This window comes from Mus caroli, chromosome 1 (assembly GCF_900094665.2).
Source record: "Mus caroli chromosome 1, CAROLI_EIJ_v1.1, whole genome shotgun sequence".
Taxonomy (NCBI): domain Eukaryota; kingdom Metazoa; phylum Chordata; class Mammalia; order Rodentia; family Muridae; genus Mus; species Mus caroli.
In genome coordinates this window covers 97,729,601-97,753,368 of record NC_034570.1, presented here as the reverse complement: position 1 = coordinate 97,753,368, position 23,768 = coordinate 97,729,601, and the positions used below count along the sequence as shown (strand labels likewise).

Genomic DNA, 23,768 nt, shown 5'->3' with positions numbered 1-23,768 from the left:
AATGAATTTATGAAATTCCTAGGCAAATGGATGGACCTGGAGGGCATCATCCTGAGTGAGGTAACCCAATCACAAAAGAACTCTCACAATATGTACTCACTGATAAGTTCTGCATATTAGCCCAGAAACTTAGAATACCCAAGATATAAGATACAATTTGCTAAGCACATGAAACTCAAGAAGAATGAAGACCAAAGTCTGGTTACTTTGCTCCTTCTTAGAATTGGGAACAAAACACACATGGAAGGAGTTACAGAGACACAGTTTGGAGCTGCGACGAAATGATGGACCATCTAAAGATTGCCATATCCGGGGATCCATCCCATAATCAGCTTCCAAAACGCTGACATCATTGCATACACTAGCAAGATTTTGCTGAAAGGACCCAGATATGGCTGTCTCTTGTGAGACAATGCAGGAGCCTAGCAAACACTGAAGTGGATGCTCACAGTCAGCTATTGGATGGATCACAGTGCCCCCAATGGGGGAGCTTGAGAAAGTACCCAAGGAGCTGAAGGGATCTGCAATCCTATAGGTGGAACAACTATATGAACTAACCAATAACCGCCGCCCCCCCGCCCCTGGAGCTCATGTCTCTAGCTGCATATGAATCAGAAGATGGCCTAGTTAGCCATCAGTGGAAAGAGAGGCCCATTGGTTGTACAAACTTTATATGCCTCAGTACAGGGGAACGCTAGGGCCAAGAAGTGGGAGTGGGTGGGTGGGGGAGCGTGTGGGGGACTTTTGGGATAGCATTGGAAATGTAAATGAAATAAATACCCAATAAAAAAAAGAAGTTTAAACAGACCTATAACCATTATTGAAATAAAAATAGTATCTAAAAACCTATAAACTACAAAAAGCCCAAAGCCAGATGATTTTAATGTAAAATCCTACAAGACTTTCCAAAAAGAGCTAAGGTCAATACTCCTCAAATTATTGCACAAAATGGACACAGAAGAAACGTTACCTAATTAGTTTTACAAGGCCATAGCTACCCTGACCTCAAACCACATAAAGACCAAAGAATTACAGATCAATTTCTCTAATGAACATAGATGCAAAACTTCTCAGTAAAATACTTGCAAACTGAGTCCAAACATATCAAAATGATCATCCACCACAACTGAGCTGGCTTTCAGGGATGGTTCAGCATACAGGTAAATCAATGGTATGCACCATATGTACAAAACTGAAAGACGAAAGCGATATGCTCATCTCATTAGATTTAGAAAAGGCCTCTGACAAAGATCAACACCCCTTCATGATAAAAAGTCCTGGAGTGATTAGGGATATGAGAGACATACTTTATAATAAAGGTGATTTGAAGCTCTCTCAATAGCCCACATAAAAATAAGTGGAAAGAAACTCAAAGCAATTCCACTAAAATCAGGGACAACACAAAATTGTCCTGTTTCTACATACCTACTCAACATAGTCTTAACTTGAGCAATAAGATAACTGAAAGAGATTAAGAGTATATAAATTAGAATGGAAGAAGTCACAGTATCTTTGTTTGCAAATGATATGATTTTACACACACACACACACACACACACACACACACACACACACACCACACACCTAAGAATTCCACCAGGAAACTCCTACAGCTGAGAAGCCCTTCCAGCAATGTAGCTGGATATAAAATTAACTCACAAAAATTAGTAGCCTTTCTATACATAGATGACAAACGGACTGAGAAAGAAATCAAAGAAAGTGCACACTTCACAGAAGGCTTATGTAATATAAAATATTTTCTGGGTAACTCTAACCAAACAAGTAAAAGACTTGTATGATAAAAGTTACTGAAGAAAGAAACTGAACAAGACAGCAGAAAATGGAAAGATCTCCTGTGCTCATGGATAGAGTTAATATTGTAAACATGGCCATCTGACTAAAAGCAATCTATAGATTCAGTGCAATCACCATCAAAATTCCAACATAATTCTTCACAGATCTTTGTGCCTACACAGAGCCTCTGCCCTTATGTGCTAAATGTCATTTGTATAGAAGGTGCTCTGCGCAATACCAAGGGTAAAAAGTAAACACCAACTCTTTTCTCTACAATTTATGTCCTTCCTGCTAGATATGCTAGTGCAATGGTGGCACAAAACTTGTAGAAATAATCCTCCGATATCTTATTTAACCTAAGACCTACTCCATGAGAGGGAGCCCAAAGCTAACAGTGACTACGTGACTAAGAACCTGAGACTAGATAGATAACCCAGTGACCTATGGTAAAACCAAACGCTACTGCTCTATTAAAAGAACGTAGCAGTGAAATATATCCTAAAGATGTTCTGCTCTTCTCATAGATCAGTGCCTTGCCTCAGCCATCATTAGTGAAGCTGCTTCCTGCAGCAGGTGTGAACCAATACAGAGACCCATTGCCAGGCAATATGCAGAGAGTGAGAGACTTTGGAATACTTAGCTCTAAATGGGATTTACTAAATTCCTCTTCACAGGCCTGGAGGAACTTGGAAGAAGAGTAGGCAGAAAGTGTAAGAGCCACAGGGGATGGAGGACATCAAGAAAACAAGCCCATCTAAATCAATACTACCAAAGTTCATATGCACTCACAGAGACAGAGGCAGCACGCACACACGGACGCACGCGCGCACGCACGCACGCACGCACACACGCATGCACGGGGTCTGCATGGGATCCCACCCGTTAGTTAGAGTCCTAATGCTTAATGAAGAAGTGGATATAAGCCTCCATCTCCAATCCAGAAGCAATCTGCAACTGTTAACCAATGACAAATGATAACTTTATTTTCTGCAAGGCAGTCTCCCTGGGGAAACAATCTATTCTCATGCGTAGGTCACATGCCCAGCAGGACACGGCCAAGAGAACTTAAGAGCATCTATGAAGGTTCTTTGTCTTACAAGGTCATGTCAAGGCGTTTTCCTTTTTGAAAAAATATTCTCTTTTAAATTTTATTTTCTATTTTGTCTCTCTGTTTGACCATCTGTCTGTCTGTCTGTCTGTCTATTTGTCTGACATTACCTCCTGTTCACTTGAGTTTAAATTATGGCTTCCATTTTGTGTTTTTAATGGGTAATCTGGGTGTGGGAATAAGCCTGTCTTTATGTATATATCTGTTTTTTTCCTGTCTTTTCTTGGGTTCTGTTCCTCTTGTTTGTTTTATTGTATTGTAATATTTTATCTTATTACATTTTATTATTATTTCCTAAAGCTTATTTTCTACTGTGAGAGAGAAAAAGTGAATCTGGATGAAATGGGGAAGAACTGAGAGGAGTGGATGGGAGGGGAAATATAGTCAAAATATATTAAATGCAAAAAAATCTATTTTTAATGAAATACACCACCCCCAACCCATCCAAGTCCCTGCTTGTGTGCTGGAGAGAACACTGATGGGTGTGTGGGATTAGGAAGCACGTAGAACTAACTAGTCATCTCTTGAAAATGAAAGATTGATACATGTCTTATTTTTTAGATAAAATGTTATAAATAATGAGCATTAAGTTATGCTTTAAAAATCAGGTTTGGGGATTATAGGTTCAGGTGAAGAAAGTCCAGGTTCTGAGAAAAAAGCATCAGTGCTGGGAAGGCTTGCTCTGAATATTCTGTAGGTTCTGTGGATAAGCCAGGAGGTTTTCTAGGAGCTGGGTACATGAACCCCACGCCCACACCAGTAAATATTGCCCAGATGAACATGTTTAATTGCCCACCTTTGTGTGTGTGTACAAGTCAACTGCAGCATAAATGTTAGAGTTGTGTGAATTGTGTGATCTGGGTTGTGTGCTCTTAGAAGTAATTGGGCGCGTGTGTCACACCAGGGACACCTTAGCTTCTGGGGACTTCTTATTCTGTGAGGTTTAAAAAAAAAAAAAAAGGTCTTGATTTACAAACTAAGTTATCTCTTTAAATCAGTCTCTCTGTAATGATGGCTCTTTGTGTACCAGGATGAATCTTACAGCATTCTTCAAAGATAGACATAAGGATAGCCAACCTAGAAATTTCTCCCCAAAGCAGAGCAGATGATGAGAAAAACAGCTTTCCTTGTTCTGCACTCAAGGTCTCCTGTTGCCACCTTATGGACACTTTAGGAATTGCAGGTGGATTTTTTTTTTTTTTTTTTTTTTTTTGGTACAGGTAGCCTGGAAGGTTATTTATATTCCTTAATTGTAACATAAGACAGAACACTCAATATACAATGAGAGCTTACATCATGTTTTAAAACGTATTTTGAAAAGTGTATTCCGAAGTCCTATTGAGAAAGTCAGTGCAATGCTGATATTTTCAGCAATGGATTTCTTTATCTGGTGTGGCGCTCAGTCACTTGGTTAACTAGAGATCAAGGGAGCATGAGGATTATACTTTAAATTCCTAGTGCTTTATATTTTTCCCTGTAGAAAGTTACTGAAATTTTGTCTTCTCTCTTATTATTTATTTATTTTTTGAGATGTGGTCTCATTATGCAGCCAAGGGTTTCTAGACTGGTCTAGAACTTGTTCTGTAGGCCAGGATGGCCTCAAGCTTGTAGTAGTCCTCCTGCCTCATCCTGTTAACGCTGGAATTGCAGTGTATCGGCACAGATGCTGTGAGGTTTCACATATTTAGAATAATAGCATTGTCTCTTGCATCTGCTTTTCTCTAAGGAGGATGAATGTGGAATGGCTTAACTCAGTAGCAGAGTGGAGGTGAGATGCACACGTAGATGTTTTCTGGGATTCCAGAGGCAACTTAGGTGTTTGCTTCTGAGTGTCTAGTTAGAAGCCTGTGGGCACCAGAGAGTTGGGGGCTGAAAGAAGAAGGAAGGCTCCCCCATAGTCTGTTACCACCCCACTTTGTTCCTCAGCAGACACAACGAGGCTCTTTTTCTTTACTGCTGTTTGTTAGATGTTCACAGTGCCTAAGAGGACTTGCGGGCCACAGACCTGCGGTTCCCACTGCTGCTTCTTTCAGGTCTCAGCTCAGAGTTCTACTTTTCTGTGAGGGCCCTGGTGACCATCTGATTTGCTGCATTGCTGTAGTACCTCTCCTCAGTCCTGCATCTTTCCTTTCACTAACACTCAGCTATCTGTAGCATGTGCGCATGAGGAAGGGTGACCAGTGCCCGCATGCTGGTCCTGGCTCTGCCTCTGATACTTGGCTTTTGGCTTGTTGCTGAACCTCTGTGATTAAGCTGTTACTTACCTGAAATGGATTTAAAGAAGTGATTATCATATCCTCTTCCATGTAATTTTGTCATGTCAATGTGAACTTGTATCATCTGAAATAAACTATGAAGGACAGAGTGTGTCTGTCGTCTAATCACAGTGCCTACTATGGTGTTCAGGTCTGCAATCGATACTTGATAAACCTATGTGTTGCCAAAGATGCCTTGAGGGAAGAGACTGTCTTCAACTTCTGAACTTTTCTCCAAGCTTCACTCTACCACCTTTTGAAGTAAGCTTGGGAGAAGCCAGTTCTGAGTAGCTGAGATAGGGGGTTAACTGCTCATGTCTCAAAGCCTGTGGACTCCCCCCCCCCAAAAAAAAAAAGAGCCACCAACTCACCTAAGAGGACAAAGATGCAGGCCAGGATGGCGATGAGGGCACCCCGACTCAAGCTGACTGGGAGCAGATAGGCCTCTGGGCTGCAGGACATGACGTGGCCATCGTCATTGCAGCTGCACACTTGAATGGTAAGCGTGCCCGTGCTGCTGAGGACGGGCTGGCCGCTGTCTGCGATGAGGATGGGCAGGTAGAAGACGCTCTGCTCCTGCTGTCGGAAGCCGGACCTCCGGGTCAGAATCCGAGCAGTATTATCTGAAGGAGTAAAGCATTTAGGAATAAAAAAAAAATGAGAAAAAGAGAAATTCTTGGACTGAAGGAAGCAGAGAGGCAGGGGCAGGGAAAGGTTATAAGGTGTGCACTGGCGCAGCCATGTCTATTGGTTTGGCTCAGCACTTAGGTTTGAAAAATCAAGCTTTTCATTTGCTTTCAGGCAAAACCCCGAGGCCTAGGAGAGAAGCTCTTTTGTGAGAGGCTGTCTTACCCTTTGTGACATAAAGTGCCCAGGGCGAACTGACAGCCTTCAGATCTAACAAATGTTCCCTGGGAACACTTGACAGAAATGAACAGTGGTTGGTGATCTGTGGCCCCTGTTTGCTCCTGCGCAGCAGCTTCTCAAGGCCTGTGCCAGTTTTCTGCCTCTAGCAAAGGAGAGCCCAGGAGCCCATGAGGCTGCCCAGGAGTGTTTATTTTCGCTGTTTGGGCTGGAACTCCTGTCTTTTGATATTTTCTTTTGTGCCTCTCACTTGGCTTCACCAAGTTCCAGCAGAACCGGCTCATTTGCAGAAGCTTATGTGAATCCTTGCTTATAGGACACAGCTTGGAACTTCTCCTGGCCCATGGACTGAGTTTACACACTTAATATGAATCTGGTGAATTCTATTCTTTCAATTTTTAAGTTCTACTTTATGCACATGGTGTTTTGCCTACATGCATATTTGTATACCCACTTGCGTGCCTGGTCCCTGCAGAGGCCAGAAGAGGGTGTTGTATCTTTATCAACTAGAGTTACAGATTATTGTGAACTGTCCTCTGGGTACTGGAATTGAAACTCTCCCCTGGAAGAGCAGCAAGTACTCTTAACTGCTGAGTCATCTTTTCAGCCTTGGTAAAAGTTATTATTTTTTCTTTCCGTTTAAAGAGTGAAAATTTTAATTAAGAGATACTCATATACCTTTATGAGTTATAGGGGGCTGTTTCAGTATATTTTTTCATTATATAATGATCAACTCGGGGCATGTAGGCAAGCCCTTTTGTATGTGAGGTTTTTATTTGTGTGTATAAGTTTGTATGCACATGTATGATCACGTGTGTGTGGAGCCCAGAGGTCCATGTGGGGTGTTTTCCTTGCTCTGCTCTTCATTATTTTTCTTTTTTGAGACAGTGTCTTTCACTGAACCTGGACATCTCACCTCCAATTTACACAGATCAGTCAGTGAGTTTTGGAAACCCATCAGTTTCCCTAAACACAGAGCTAAGCTTAGAGACATGCACGGTCACACCGGGCTTTCACAAATGTGGTAGGCATCTGAACTCAGGTCCTCATGCTTGTGCAGTAAGCATTTACTGACTAAACAATAGCCCCAGCCTATCCACTCTCTTAAACACCTCTCATTTCTCCATAATGAGAACATTGGAAAATCATCTCCTGTAGCTATTTGAACTTCATATTATAGCTGACTAAATACTTCTGTGTAGTAGAATGTAATCCTTCTTTAGCTAAATGGTGAGATGAGATTCCCTAAAACTCATTGTGTGGGAAGGTGTAGCGATGTTGATATTTGCCAAATACTGTATGTATGTGTATATATATATATATATATATATATATATATATATATATTTAGATTTAAGAAGTTTAAATTCATGTCTTTAAGGTACCTGGAATGGCTTTGAGTTATTAAGCAGATTTTTTTCAATGTTGTGATCAATTCAGCAGATGGACAATTTGAGAGGTATGGTGGGGTACATAAGAAGTAACTCAAAAACCAAAACCAAGTTGGATATGGTGGTACATGCCTATTATCCGGAAGCTGAGACAGGGGGCTGAGGCCAGAAGGACTACAGAAAGTTCTAGGCCAGCCAGGGCTACATAGCGAGGTCCTTCTAGGAAAACATAAATAATATAAAATATCCAAACCAACAAGAAGCTAATACCATTTTCTGGGCATGTTTCACATGAACTAGAATTTCACTATTATAAATATCTAAAAGCTTAAAGCAAACATGGCTAGTGATAATCAGTATTTCTGGTTCTCCTTCCCTTCTTGAATAAAGTTTCTTGAAGAAACTGTACTTTCTGACTCTTTTTAAGTTAGGTATGGAAAAATAATTTGCCTTAATTGATAAAGAATAAGCAGGTGGGAGCTGGAGTCTGGTTCTCCTTGTTCTCTTGCTTTGAAACCATAATGGAAAGAACACAGGAGCCATGCAGCAGGGGCAGAGCTGAATGAGATGGGGAACTTTCAGAAGCTACTCAAACAATTCTAGTCCATTGTCCCTTAATTCATGCTTACTTGACTCCTGGCTTTTTTTGTTTGTTGGTTTGTTTTATTTTTGTTTTTGCTTTTTTTTTTGTTTTGTCTTTTTTTGTTTAATCCTACCAGGTAGGTGGGTTTTTGTTTGTTTGTTTGTTGAACTCAAGTACCAATTTTTGTAATCTGTGCATGTTGTGTCTTATTTATTCTTCTTTGTAATCTGTTGTGTACTGAGTGATGCCACACCTTTACATTGGGAGAATTAAAGCCTAGGTTAATTACAATTTCTTTATAGTCACTAGCCAGTAGCAAAGCTGGCATTTGACCTCAGGTTTCTCAGACGCTAAAGCACGGACTCGTTTCATGGCGCTATACAACTGTGTATTTAGTTTCCTAGCATCAGTGTTGTGTTAGCTGGTTTTATGTCTGCTTCCCCCAAGCTAGACTCATTTTGGAAGAGGGAACTTTAATTGAGAAAATGCTCCCACCAGATTGGCCTGCAGTGCAGTTCTCTTGGTCGATACCTGATGCGGTCGGGGTCAGCACACTGTGTGCTGTAAGTTCTGGGTGCTACAAGAAAGCGTGCTCATCAACCCATTGTGAGCGAGCTGGTAAGTAGTGTCCCGCTGTGGCCTATGTAACAGTCTTGTCTTTAGGGTCATGCCTTGAGTTCCTATCTGGTTCCCTCCAGTGTTGGAGGGACCTGAGAGTTGTTCTGTTTGGTTATGGTGCTTTATCACAGCAGTAGAAACCCTCAGACAGTGGTCCACACTTGTTCAGACGGTAATAGTTATTTCCTGCTTTGACATGGGTTTACTTTCCTCTTATTTTCTTCTCAATGCAAAATGATAGCAAGCAGTTATTAGTATGAGGATTTATTTACCACACACTCCACGCTCTGCCTCCCTGTTTAACAGCTGACTACTGTTAACCACCCTTAATAATTCTATTTTTTAAAATCAGTTTCTCTAAATAAAGCTTGTATTTATTTTTTGTTTTGCTTTAACTTAGCCTAGATCATGAGGATTTTAAGAAAAACTGATATAGAGATGAAATGGCAGCAGCAGCAGTAACAACAACAACAGCAACAACAACAATATAACACAACCAAGACCCCATCCATAATTTTATATTACATGGCGGGGACTGGCCTATGTTAGCCATTTATCATGTTTTTATTAGAAGTGATAATTAGAGTTTTAGCAACTTTTTTGGAAAGAGAATTTTTTTCTCTAAGGAGTCAGTTCTGGTGTGTGTGTGTGTGTGTGTGTGTGTCTGTGTGTCTGTGTGTGTCTGTGTGTGCTGTATTTGCCAAATAAAGAAAAGATGAGAAAATGGTTTTGAAATTTTACTCTATACATATAATTCATTTCATGCTTTGAGACTGAAAAAGAAAAGCTGGGCATGCTGGAACGTGGTGTGCCTTTGTAATCCCAGCGCTTGGGAGGCAGAAGCAGCAGGACCTCTGAGGCCACGGGTGTGTGTGGTGTGTGTGTGTGTGTGTGTGTGTGTGTGTGTGTGTGTCTGTATTGTAGGTCACAATCCGGTGAGCTTACTTAGTGAGATCTGCTCTCTAAAAGCCAAATAAAAAGGTAAAGGAGAGAAAGGGGCGGAGTAGGGGTACTGCTTGGTGGTAGGGGGCTTGCCCAGCATGTTCAAGGCCCTGGGTTTGATCCACAGTCCTCTCCCAGCCCTTACTAAAAGGCTTTACTGTACTATAAAAGGAGGGATGGGTATTGAAAGCACACCATATTGGAAGTGGGTGTGCTAGGAAAAGACACCCCTTGTAACTGTCATATGGAGATGAGTTCACAGTTCCTGTTGAAGATGCACTGGCTTCTGTGTCGGGAAACCTTTCCAGAGATGAGTCACCTCTTTTTGTTACAATCCTGTGTATCTTTGCCCATCTTTATATGATATTGTTTCTGTGAGTAGGTGCTGGAAGTCACCTTGAAGAAATGTGCAGCCTTGTGCTGCTCATTGCTTTTGATGTCAGTTCTGTGCGTATGAAAGAGTGACACCTAGGTAAAAGTTTGAAGAAAAAAACGTAATGTCCACCTCTCCTTACCCTGGGGATTCTGCCGTAAAGCCAATCCCGAGGAGGGAGAAAGTCCTGTTTATAGGAGGATTTTCCTATGAAACAGATAGGAGAGTCAGTCAAAAGTTTGGCAAAAAAAAAAAAAAAAAAAAAAAAAACCTCTCAGGAGCGGGCTAGGGAGGGGAGATAGTTGCTGTGCAAACTACTACTTAGGGTGAAGATCAGAATTTGATCTTCAGGACCTGCACAGATGTGAGGCATGGTGAGCCACTTTTAACTTCAGTGCTCAGGAGGTGCAGTCAGGATCCCTGGAGTAAGCTGGCTAGCTAGATTAGCTGAATCAAGAAACTCTGGGTTCAGGTGAGTGGTCCTGTCTCATAAGTTTATAAGGTAGAGAGTAATCAAAAAAAGAGACCTGTGGGGCCTGGAAAGATGGTTCAGGGGTTAAGAGCTCTTGCAGAAAAATGTAAGTTCTGCTCTCAGTACCCACTTGAGCTTCAGGGGATCTGCTGCTGCTGCTGCTGCTGCTGCTGCTGCTGCTGGTGTGACTACTGCTGCTGCTGCTGCTACTGCTGCTACTGGTGTGACTACTGCTGCTGCTACTGCTGCTGCAGCTCCTCCTGCTGCTGCTCCTGCTGCTGCTGTTCCTGTTCCTGCTGCTGCTGCTGCTATTACCCTTTCCTTTAGCTGTACCTCTTTTGCTGCAGGAGCATTTTACCCCTCTCTCCCTGTTTTTATTGGTTTTTAAATCTTTGATTAGAAATGTTCCTTCAGGTTTGTTCTCTTTCTCTAGGACATTTTTCCCCTTAGGCCATCTCTGTTTTTATAGAACATGTAAACATAGTTGCTCCGATTCGGACTAAAGGAAGGAAATTTACCACAGCACCTTGAATAGTGTCTTTCACAGACCAAGCACCAATAAATGTTTGTCAGTTAACTGAGGAAAGAAAGCTGTAGAGACAGCAGAGGGCACTCTTTGTCTTTGATGCTGTGTAGCAAAACCTGGTAGACTACAAATTAGCCTTTACGTCCTCCCTGTTATTAAAAAGCCTGGAAATGTGACACTGTTTATATGGTGTAGTAACTCAAAATGTCAGTCTTGAGCAGTAGAAAAGCACAGACAGCCATGTCCACCTGCTTACCTTGGTTGTCCCTGACAGTGAAGTTGGGGTTGTTAGCAGCCTCAGGAGCCAAACTGTAGTAGAAATGTTGACCATTGTGAGGGTCATCTTGATCCACAGCACTCACTGTCTGGATCAGCTGAAGGAGGGACATGAACGAATTCAGGGTGAGTTGGAGCCAAAGGAAAAAAAAGCCAAGTCTAGTGAAATCCTAAACCTGGAGTGCAATAATAAGTTATTTGCCCAGTCAGATGTCCTGAAAGTAACCTGAAAACCCTCCATGTGATCACACAGCTTTGAATTAACTAAGCATATTCTTAATCCTGAATATGTTAATAGGTAAATGATAAACAATGACTAAGTGCTTCAGCTGCATTATTCCCACAGCTTGGCCAGTTAAAATGTTGTAAACAGAAGACAGTAAAAGAAGCATGGAATGTCACGAGGTCCTGCATAATCACAACCATGGCTCTTAAGAATAACTACTACCTGGAAAGCAAATAAACAGAACGGTGTTAAGCTATGGAATGTGGATTCAAGGTGCATGGGCCACAGAACATTCATGCTTTGTTAGGAGGAAGTTAGAAAAGGTGTAGTGCATAAGCTCTTCAGGTTGGGAAGCAGACTATAGTCAGAGGTATGAGGGTGTAGCTCAACTGGGAAAAACCACAAGACAAAAACGGAGCTTAGTGACAGAAAGAGTAAGAATTCTTCCCCTTGACCCTTTGGCCAAGTTCTGTCTTTCCCACAATATTCTTCGAAGAACCTTTCATGAAGGCTATGGAAACTTATGAAAAAGCATTAAAGAAAGCAGGATGAATTAGACAGTTGGGGCATTAGTTGGTAGGCTGTGGTGGGGTAGGGTATGGAAAGAATTTTCACTAGCTGGTTTCTACTGGTGTGCTCTAACATGCTGTACTACAGATGATCCTAGTCACCTTGGTACTGGTCCTGTAAACCTGCTTTTCTGCAGGAAATGCTGTTTTCCTTCCAGGACAGAAATGGCTATATAAAATTCAGCTTGAGGGCCCAGGTGTGCTAAGATTTTTACAGCATGCTGAAGATTGGAGGGGCAAGGGTTCAGATGCTCAAAGAACTCTTTGTTCCACTCTTCACTGGCCTGGCTTTTCAGGAATTACCCTTACTGTGTTATCCACCTTAGCGATAGTTACCACATCCTTTCAGGGCAACTTGCCACCAGTGACGAACAGATGCTGGGAGAATAAAGGCCTCATCCTCCCCCCTTAAACTTGGGAGCACACTTATTCTAGACCTTTGCGAGGATGTTAATGTATCTTTATTGCAGCTAGACTTTATTTTGTTCAGTCCTTCTACCTTTCCATTTTATAGGTCCCCAAAACATTGTATTTCAGAATTCCATCTCAGGGTAAGCCTCCTGAAATAGCTGATTGGTGAATCTGAAGGTGCATCAAATGGTGGAGTAACACAATTACGGGCCAGGGAGCAATAGAGAGAGTCACACATGGTTCAGACTCACATCAGTGCTGCTCATAACTGAGACACCACCCACCTTAGCTCCATGGAGATACAAATCCTGTATTCTTAATTTGATTGCCAAATGTCTATACATGAAATGTTTCATAGGGAGTGTTTTGAATAGATAATAGAGTGGATCAATTTTAAGAAAGATCATAAAACTGTGAATATTGGTGAGATGGGACTTTGAAGGATAGCTAGACAGTGTGGTGGGGTTCATAGTGGGAGCACTCTGGCTCGCTTTATTGACCTCCTTCTTCTGAGAGTCCTTAGCTCCACTTGTCTAATATCTTGCTTAGCACTCTACAGTCTTCCTTGTGTGCCCTTCATCCACTATGAGGAAGAGGAGAACATACGTGCTCGAGTGCACGCACGCACACACACACACACACACACACACACACACACACACAGAGAGAGAGAGAGAGAGAGAGAGAGAGAGAGAGAGAGAGAGAGAGAGAGAGAGAAATGAGGTTAGGCTAGGCTAGGGTTAGTCTTATGCATGGCTGAAAGTGACAAATGGGATAGGTTTGTGACACTGTTTCCTAACTCCAAGTCACAGATAATCTATTTCAAAGACTTTCACAAAGGACCTTTAGTGATGTCCTTGGAAGTGGAGGACACACTTGGCTGCAAAAGCAGGAGTGGTGGTTAGATTTTATGCTCTTGGCATAATGTAGTTCCTGTCCCAGCACCTTCAAGACATAAAGTGCTGTGCTTTGAGGAAAGAGGGGGCTTCCTTCATTGCACTACTTAGCATCCTCTATGTTCATGACTAAATTTAGCTTCTTTTGCCATGGCATAAAATATACTTATATTAAATCTTATTTTATAGTAAAACAAATACATGTATAGTAATCAAAAAAGCATGAGAGTAAAAAAAAATAATTTCAAAAGCTCAGAACAGCTAGTCAGAACTTTAAAGGTCCGTAAGAGCTTGTCCACCTCAACACAGCACCTTCTGTATTGTGTCTTCTCTCTGACCTTGCTTCATGTGTAACATAATGTACCAAACTGCAGGCTTGTTAATGTGGTTCTTTACAGCCATTACCATAGACCTGCCTCGTTCAACAAAGCTTTTATTGTAACTGTTATTAGGTGGATAATATCTTAGGCCTTCTTAAACTAGAAATTTAATAAATATGGAAATACAATTATCGGAGAATTGGAAAAAGCTTTTAAGAGTGATGCAGACTATTGCACCACATTATAAGAATCAGTGTTGAGGTCAGTTTGGATTTGAATCACTGCAGGGCCCTTGGCTTTCCAGAAACAAAGTCACTTTCTTTGGATAGAAGACAAAGAAATGTTGGGCTAAGGATGTTGAAAGTTCAAGTAAATATTGGTTCTAGAGGCACAGCTTTGTGCAGAGGGCTTTGGGTGATGTTCCAGGAGAGGGGTAAACATGAGCTCAGAGCTGCGTTGTAGTCAGAACCTGGGCTACACAGTCTGGTCAGAGGTGGACTTCTCAACCTCCCAATTTTCAAAATAAATGACCTTCATCCATTTGTTCCATTGGAATTTATAGGACCACACTATATGATGTAAAATGAACATTACGACCCTTGGTGGAGGAAGAAAGTGTAGGACAGCAGGAGAAGAAAGGAGGGTGTGGATGAACAGGAAGGGGTGTTCAGTGCTTGACAGATATCCTGATATTTGGCCACTGGAAATATAATGCTGGATGCTTCTTAGTCAAATCATTTGGAATTTAAAAGACCAGGTTAGGTTTAGAAACATATCTTAAAAATATATTTGTAAAGTTTGTAGAACTGATCTTTACTTCCAGAACCAGAATATTTATTCTGTGAGTCAAGTCACAAAAACTGTTAAAGCACTATTCAGACCACAAAATGTAATTTGGACTCCAAGTGGTTGTCTTAACAAGTAAATGACTAGAATGTTATATAAAGAAATTGGAGACTCTGCTTTCTAATCCATACTTTCTGGTGTGGACATGATGTTGACCATGAATTCAGCAATTGTGTTGATTAGTTTTATGCCAACTTGATATAAAATAAAGCCATTTGGAGAGAAGGACCCTCAATAGAGAAAATGTTTCTCTAAGATTGGCCTATAGGCAGGTCTGTAGAACATTTTCTTGATTAATGATGGATATGCTAACCAGAACATTGTTGGTAGTACCATCCCTGAGAAGGTGGTCCAGTCAGTCATGAGGAGCAAGCCAGTAAGCAGGTCTCTTCCATGGCCTCTGAATGAGCACCTGCCTCCAATGTCCCCCATTGTTTGAGTTACTGCCTTGATTTCCCTCAGTAATTATTACCTGAAAGTACAGGATGAAATCAAACCTTTCCTTCCTAGAATAATTTTGGTCATGGTGGCTTATCACAGTGATAGAAAACTTCCCTAAGACAGTTATTAAGAGTTACCTTTGTATATCTGGGGTCTACCAAGGTGATCAGCTTACCTGTCCTGCTTTGGCATTTTCACAGATAAAAGCTTCATAGAATCTGGGAAACTCTGGAGCGTTGTCATTCACATCGAGGACTTTGATTGTGACAGCAACACTTCCCACTTGGGAGGGATTGTCTAAAGAGAACATACGGAACAATGACGGTGAGAACTCAGCAAGGCAGAAAGACAGCTGTGCCAATCTGCTTTGTCAAGGAACGGATAAAATGTGGAAATGATAACACGCTCATAGGACATGTGTTCCCTGTTGAGAGTGTAACCATGCACAGGCTGGGACAAGGCAGTGTCTTCTGTGTGGGGGTGTTTGTCATTAGGGACTATACAGGAAGGGCAACATTTTACTCATTGGGGTTTTCTTCTTTTTGCTATGCTTTTGGTATTTATTTATTTATTTATTTTAAATGATGGTATTTTCATATATGTATATGAGTAGGCATCTCTGCTGCTGCCCATGTGTGGAGTTAATTCTGTCCTTTGACCTTCATGTCGGTTCCAGCTTACACTGGTCATTAATCATGTGAGCACTTTAGTTACTGAGCTTCTTACCAGTCCGTTATTTTTATTTTTAAAAGAAGCTTTTATAATTTTTATTTCTCTTGTAATGCTCTTATTTTGTTTATATATTTTTCATTTTTAAGATTTGTTATGTGTTTGAATGTTTTGCTTCCATGTAAGTGCACCATATTTGTGTCTGGTATCTGTGGAGGTCAGAAGAGATTGTCGGATTCTCTGAGACTGGAGTTAGAGATGAGTGTGAGCCATTATATGGGTCCTGGGAATGGAACCTGGGTTCTTGACAAGAGCAAGAAGTGCTCTTAACTAACCATTGATCCAACTCTCTAACCCTGTATTTTTCTTTATTGTACAATATCATTTTAAATGTTTTATTTTCTTTCTTTCCCTTTATAACATTCTTTCCCTTTTTATTTTATTTAATCTTACTAATTCATTTTCCTCTTATCCCCCTTTATTGCTTTTTAAATTATTTTTCACGCACCTGATTAATTAAAACACACGTGGATGTGTGTCTATGCATGTGCATGATGCGTGTATAATTCATATAGTTTCATGCATGGTAGTGTGTGTGGAGGTCACAGACAGTTCTGAGAACTCAGTTCTCTCCTTCCATCTTTATGTGGGTTCCAGAATCAAACTTTGCTTTTGTGGTAAATGCATTTACTGGCCAAACCATCTTGCTGTCCTTAATCCATCTACTTCCTAAGCTCATAGATTACTCTACATTATTTCTCCCACTTGCTTGTTTATGGTTATCAGTGATGGAGTTATCAGGGGCTATAACCCTTTCTTTTTCTTTTTTTAAAATTTATTTATTTATTATATGAGTATACTGTTGCTGTCTTGAGACACACCGGAAGAGGGCATCAGATCCCATTACAGATGTTGTGAGCCACCATGTGGTTTCTGGGAATTGAACTCAGGACATCTGGAAGAGCAGTTGGTCTCTTAACCACTGAGCCATCTCTCCAGCCCCATCCCTTTTTAATAGTATTTTTGTATCTGCTTTAATTTAGTCTTTGTACTACTAAAGTGGCTTGTTTTTCCTCTCTTGAGTGGTATTGGAATTGAGCCCTTAAGAAAAGACTGCTTTCCAAACCAAATAATAAACTGGAAAAGATAACTATACTAACAGATGTACAAATCACAAAATAGAAACACAATTATGAAGAGGTAGGTAGCATGCTCTGCCAAAGATCACATCATGCTAATAACTGAATCCAGCAATATTGAAAGAAATGGTTAAAATGCCACACAAAGAATTCATTTAGATGGTGGTTTGCAAGAGGATAACAATAAGTAGACAATGAGTTAAGGAAGACAGTTCAGAGCCTGGATAAGAAGGCCAGGAAAGCAGAGTGATTATTTGAAATTATGATCATTATGATCATTTTTTTAAACACTCACATTTTTAATAGATGTTTTCTTCATTTACATTCCAAATGCTATCTCCTTTTCTAGTTTTCTCTCTAAAAATCCCCTATATCCTCCCCTTCCTCCCTGCTTCCCAACCCACCCACTCCCACTTCCTGGCCCTGGCATTCCCCTATATTGGGTCATAGAGCCTTCACAGAACCAAGGGCCTCTCCTCCCATTGATGGCCGACTAGGCCATCCTCTGCTACATATGCAGCTAGAGACACGAGCTCTGGGGATACTAGTTAGTTCATATTGTTGTTCCTCCTATAGGGATGGAGAGACCTTCAGCTCCTTGGGTACTTTCTCTAGATCCTTCATTAGGGGCCCTGTGATCTATCAATAGATGACTGTGAGCATCCACTTCTGTATTTGTCAGGCACAGGCACAGGCACAGGAGAGAGCTATATCAGGGTCCTTTCAGCAAAATCTTGTTGGTATATGCAATAGTGTCTGGGTTTGCTTGGCTGATTATGGGATGGATCCCCAGGTGGAACAGTCTCTGGGTGGTCCTACCTTCAGTCTCAGCTCTGAACTTTGTCTCTGTAATTCCTTTCATGGGTATTTTGTTGCCCATTCTAAGAAGGAACAAAGTATCCCCACTTTGGTCTTCCTTCTTCTTGAGTTTCATGTGTTTTGCAAATTGTATCATGGGTATTATACATTTCTGGGCTAATATCCACTTATCAGTGAGTGCATATTATGTGTGCTCTTTTATGATTGGGTTACCTGACTCAGGATGATATATTGTGGTCATTTATATTGTTCATTGAAATGATCATAATGAATATAAATTAAAACAGTTCTTGAGCCCTAAAGCCGCATTGCAGAAGATGCTTAAATGAATATTATATACAGTAGAAAGAAATATAGTCATAAACATGAAAGGTCAGGAAGGGTAAATTTTGTGAGATGAATAAATAAATGAGAAACAACCACCAGCACCACCACCACAACAACAAACAACAACAACAACAAACAATGAGACATGACTATTTTTTGCAAGAAATTCATTTCATATGAAAAGGCACATTGGGCTGAAAATGAAGGATGGAATTACAAACCTCTAACAAGTGAAATCTGGAAGCAAATGAGTAGTGAAAGTATACTTTTCTAATTAGAAGAGGTAAATAGGGTAACACAAATTAGGAAAAAGAACAATTACTTAAGAAGATGCAATGTTTGTAGCCAGGCATGGTAGTGAATGCCCTTTTGCCAGCATGGATGTAACAGAGGCAGACAGATTTCTTTGAGTTTGAGGGCACTCTTTTTTACCTAGCAAGGTATAGGACAAGCCAGGGCTACATAGTGAAATTCTGCCTCAAAAAATGATTGTTAGTATATATGCCTTGAATATTGGTGCATATAATTTCACAAAACAGGCATTATTGGGCATAATAGGACATAAATATGCAGATATAATAATGGTGGTTGACATTCATACAGCAGCTATAAGTCATTTAGATTTAAAACATTCTAAAAATTTTAGAATTCAGCCTCCCCACAGATCAAATGGCATGTCTAAATATCTATATAATATTTCACCCAACATGTGTATAAGATATACTCTTAGCAGCATATGAAACTTTCTCAAAAATAAAGTTAAGTTACCAAAAATGTTCTAACATATACAAAAATGAGCCTAAAGTAATTTCTGCTATCAGATCATAATGCAATAAAAAACCTAGAAATCAATAGCAAGAGAACCTGTAGAAACTAGAAATTAAAATGAAACAATATATCCTTTAATAATCTTTGGGTTATTGAAATCAGAGAGGGAAATGGAAACAGAACTTACCAGAGCTTTAGGGAGGCAGCAAAAGTAGTTCTAATACAGTTGTTTGTTTTTGTTTTTTTTTTGTTTGTTTTTGTTATTTTTGCTAATCTGAAACTTGAAAAGAACAAAGCTATAGTTTTGTGGTCCTGCTTCTTAGAACTGGTATTGCTGTTAGAAAGGAGTTCTTTGCTTTCTAGGCCTTCCCAGTCATAAACATATAATGATTCAATTTCTGACTTATATAGAATTCTTTTACATAAGACATCTGAACTCAAAGATGTACCTCAACCATAAAATGAACTAAGGACTAAATCACACAATCATTTATTTGTAGAACATATAATTTCAGTTTCTCCTCTATTGTTTGTTACAAGATTTAGACACTTTCACTTTCTATATTTTTACATTTTGTAACTCTGTGGAGACCAATAAATTATGTTACGTACTCATTTCCATAGCAAGGACAGTTATATTATGCCAGGAGAACTCTTCTCTGTCTAGTGGTCTTGCAGTCATTAGAGCACCTGTTGTAATGTCAACATAGAAAAATCTTCCCGGGTCACTGCCTCTGTCAATGGAGTATCTGCAAAGATAGCGATGAAGAACCTTATTTTCATCTGGATAAACACAAGAGCATAGCACACAGGGGAAATGAGTGCATACACGGTGTTAAGATGGTTCAGTCACCTCTGCATTGTGAATATATGGAACAGTATGGATTTATCATGCTTGAGAGAAACAAAAGAACTTTTTTTACTATCTAAAGTATCGTAAAATGAAATAAACAGAGCGCTGAGACCCTTATGGCAGATTTAATTTACATAAAAAGCAATTTATGCTATTTAAAGCTTAAAACTGCTCCAAGAATTTTGGAACGCCCTCAATATCAGCCTCTATTTATATGTGTTTGAAATTCAGCTAAGTTCTCAAATGCAAATCTGAAACTTGAAAAAGAACAAAGCTATCGTCTCATGGTTCTGCTTCTTAGAACTGGTATCACTTTGGGAAGAAAGCTTTGCTCCCGGCCTTCCCAGTCATAACCATGTAATGATTCAACTCCTGACTGACAGGGAATTTATTAACTGAAGGTTCCTTATGTAGGATGTTTTTAGTGGGCTAAGCAGGCATATTTGGGTTGCTGGTTGTAAATAAAGCCGAGTTTTGTGCCTTTATTAGGGATAATCTACTGGAAGCTATCATATGGCCTTCAAAATCTGTAGATCATTATAAGCAGATGTTCAGTAAAACAAAGGCCATTGTTGTTCAGGCCACAAACCTTACTTGTTGTTCCCACCATGTCAGTCTGGACTGATGTGCATTTTATGTAGAAAACGAAGGGACTTACCGGCACTTAAGCCAGACAGCCTCAAACCTCTGCAAAGGAAGAATTACATGACTCCTTTCGCTGTTGCTCTGCCTTTTGACTTCTTTAATGAACTTTGTTGTAAGACCTGTAATTCTTGTTCAGTCTGATTTGACAACCTGGTTCCCCCTGTTTACCAGTATTATCTCATCTGCTCTCCATCTTTTTTTTTTTCCTTTCTTTTTCCATCAGCCTTGCTGGCCCAAGCTTATGCTCACCACCATTTCTCTCTTTTGTCTCTTCAACATTTTAGATTCTACATTTAAGTAAGATCATGTGCTATTTGTCTTTCTATGACTGGCTTATTTCACACATATAATGTTCTCTAGATTCATCTGTGTTACTATAAATGACAGAATTTCCTTCTTTTTAAAGGCTGAGTGCTATTCTCTTGTATATGTATAAAATACCACAGTAAAAAAAAAAAATCTATGCATCTGTTGATGAGCCCTTAGGTTGTTTCTATATCTTGGCTTTGTGAATAATGTGGCAGTTAACATGGAAATGAAGATGATGCTTCTCCATACTGATGGTAATCCCCTTGGCTATATGCCCAGAAATCGGATGGCTGGATCCAGTGTTTTGAGTAAGCACCACAGTGTTTTTCAATGTGGCTGTGCTAACTGGTATCCCCACCATGAGGTACACTTTGCCTTTTCTGAACATCCTTTTTATGTTTCATGCTTTGGGGAATGGATGGCCATTCCAATGGGTGAGGCACCTTTTAATTCTGACTCATTATAGATTTCTCATATATTCACAAGGCTCTTGTATATCTTGAAAAATTGTCTGTTCAGATATTTTGACATTTCTGAAAATAAGATTATTTGTCCTGGCATGAAAATACAACAGAAAGCCAAAGTAGTCAAAACTGTAGTGTGGGCATAGAATAGAGACACTGATCAAAGGAATAAGGGTAAAAGCCTAGAAATGAATGCATATATGTTGGGAGCGTAAAGGTCCTTGTGCCCACAGATCTCCAGGGAACCCAGGAATATTAAGCACCCAGGATTGTTCTTTCAAAGGGAAGAGCATACAACCTGTTTTTCCAGAAAGGTGGGAATTGGAGGTGAGTGATTAACAGCTTGGTGATCCATGTTATTTGTTAGGCCAGGCCTTATCAAGCTCCCACAATGTGGACTAGATTTGGCTAGTAATCTAAATGACCCTTTCCGCCAGGGGCTCCCACACCCCCAGAACCAGGACAGAGTCAGTTAACAGCCTAAAATGACCTCTGCACTAACGGTATGATTGAGACCAGGCCAGAGACTTCCCTAGGTCCTTAAATTAGCACAGGCAGACTATCTTTAGAACCCATCTCCTTGGAAGAAATTACATGTGCCCCGAATCGAGTTTTAATGTAATTGTACTTCCTTGTGCACTGGAGATTGTATTACAACAGGAAACTTTCCCCCAGATTGTACTGTTTTAAAAATACTGACCATGGACTGCCTGGCATCAGACTCCCTTAAGTCAATCTGAACTGAGTTTTCATTCTCATCTCTGCACAGTTTACATCTTTGCTTAGACACCAACAGACTCTTCCATACACATATTTATGATCGATTCATTCATTTTTTGTAAAGATAACAAGAATACATAACGTGGTGAAAGAACAGACATTGATGACTAGTATTTGGAAAATTGGCTGTCCACAGAGAAAATGTTGAATCCAGAATTTAATAAAAGTTGGCAGAAGTTACAGTCTGTTTCATTCTTGAGGTGAAGAAACTGCACTTTTCTTAAGAATTTAATTTGATTTATATGTGTATATATTTTGTATCTTTGTGGGTGGGTGTGTATGTGGACAGGTTCTTGCCAAGGCCAGGGGAAGGCATTGGATCCCCTGGTTCTGGACCTAAAAGGCACTTGTGAGCTCCCTGGTGTGAGGGAGTGCTGGATGCCAAACTTGGTCTCTCCTCCAAAACTGGAATTTTTATAGTAATAACATTCCAAAGTGCAGTCTTTTGCATACTGCAGCTTGGTGAGTTGTGAAATTTGTGTGGTTGATTGTGATTAGCACTGAAAGAAAATGAGATTAAATGGGATATTTGCATGCCAAATTATCACATGTAATGAGGGCAAATTTTGATATAAAGCTTTTATCTATCTATCTATCTATCTATCTATCTATCTATCTATCTATCTATCTATAAATATCAATGTATATGAAATGTTTTTCTTCAAATACATACATTTCTTTGGAGATTCAAGATTGCCACTCAGAGACTTTGGGTTTAAAGAGTCAGTAGTTGAGTAGGAGCTAGAGAAGTTGAAGTAACTTCAGTTATGAATTAAGATGAAATAACTTGTGTTATGACGTCTTAAATCTTAAGGATTTTAAGGAAGCCAATTAGCCCCTCTTCCTGTGATTCTGTTTAAAGAACATTTATTATTTGCCAGATTTGGCTTAACATATCCAATGTAGTGAATCACTTATTCTCATAATAACACCACCGGCAGGCATTATTATAATTTCTGTTCTACAGAGAAGAATACCTCGAGGTTTAAGAGGCTAAATCACTTATTCAAGGCTACACTACTGGGAATCATATCTAGGCAGTTCAGCCTCATGTCTAGCGCACCTTAGCCATCCTCCCGGTGCCTTATTGACATATGAATTATAAAATATTGTCCAAGAACACAGCCTTATCTCTTCAAGATGAGACATGATAACAAATGGTTAACTTTTTGATAAAAACACTTGGGTACTTACAAGATTATTTTAAATTAAGCTCAAGTGTGGTATTTTTCTGGGTATTCTTGTAATTTAGCTTTCAAAGTTTATCAGCTGCTTTCTGAGTTGAACTTTCTTTTAGGAAATAGAAGTTGGCTAATGACATTCTAATCTTTTCGCTCTCAGACACATGAAAAGCCCCACAATTGGTCCACAGAGCATAAACTGGATGGAAGCTCTTCAGGCTGTAGGTTTATTTCTGCGGTTGGGGGAGTAATCCATTAGAAACCAGAAACCTACCCCCACCATGGGAAATGTCACAGATGGCATGGGATATGGAGTGATAGAAATAACCAAGTCACAGGACCCCTGATAGCACTGCCTAGTTGACACAGCAGGAGCCTGCCTTCGGGAGCTTCTCTCTTCAAGTAGAATCCCCTTCAATTTCCCATGCTAGGCTACAGTGAGGGAATAATGGCCTTCATTTCTCTGAATGGGGCACTGGGCCAATTTCCAGGGTGCAGGAGAACAAATTGAAAGTTCAGATACAGATGGAAAATGAGAAAATTGGGACCTAGTAGTGAATCCTATAGGTGGTTTTCCTGTTTCCAGCTGTAATGTTCATACCTATTATGAGCAGAATCTGCTTAGCGAACACATACAAAGCTGTCTTGAGCAGACTGTATTGACATTTGTCTGCTTGGGTGAGGGCATTCTCTGTCATGAGTATGCTTTCTGGATTCATACATTTCAGGGTGGTACAGAAGCCTCGCTGTTTCCATACCAGCAGAAGCCACTTTTAGTTGCTAAATGGCTCAGTATCCTCCTAAAGCTTGCTTTCTTTTCTTTTCTTTTCTTTTCTTTTCTTTTCTTTTCTTTTCTTTTCTTTTCTTTTCTTTTCTTTTCTTTTCTTTTCTTTTCCCTTCCCT

At 40.1% G+C, this 23,768-nt stretch overlaps 1 protein-coding gene across 1 annotated transcript in view; it reads right to left on the bottom strand.

Annotated features, from left to right (window-relative positions):
• Positions 1 to 23,768, bottom strand: part of Cdh20 (cadherin 20) — a 218,157-nt gene that overhangs the window by 6,879 nt on the left and 187,510 nt on the right. The window contains exons 8-11 of the mRNA XM_021158575.2: positions 19,246 to 19,382; positions 15,087 to 15,208; positions 11,183 to 11,300; positions 5,529 to 5,780 (exon numbers count right to left, since the gene is read on the bottom strand). Of these exons, the coding sequence (XP_021014234.1) occupies positions 5,529 to 5,780; positions 11,183 to 11,300; positions 15,087 to 15,208; positions 19,246 to 19,382 (629 nt within the window). The remainder of the gene's footprint in view (positions 1 to 5,528; positions 5,781 to 11,182; positions 11,301 to 15,086; positions 15,209 to 19,245; positions 19,383 to 23,768) is intronic.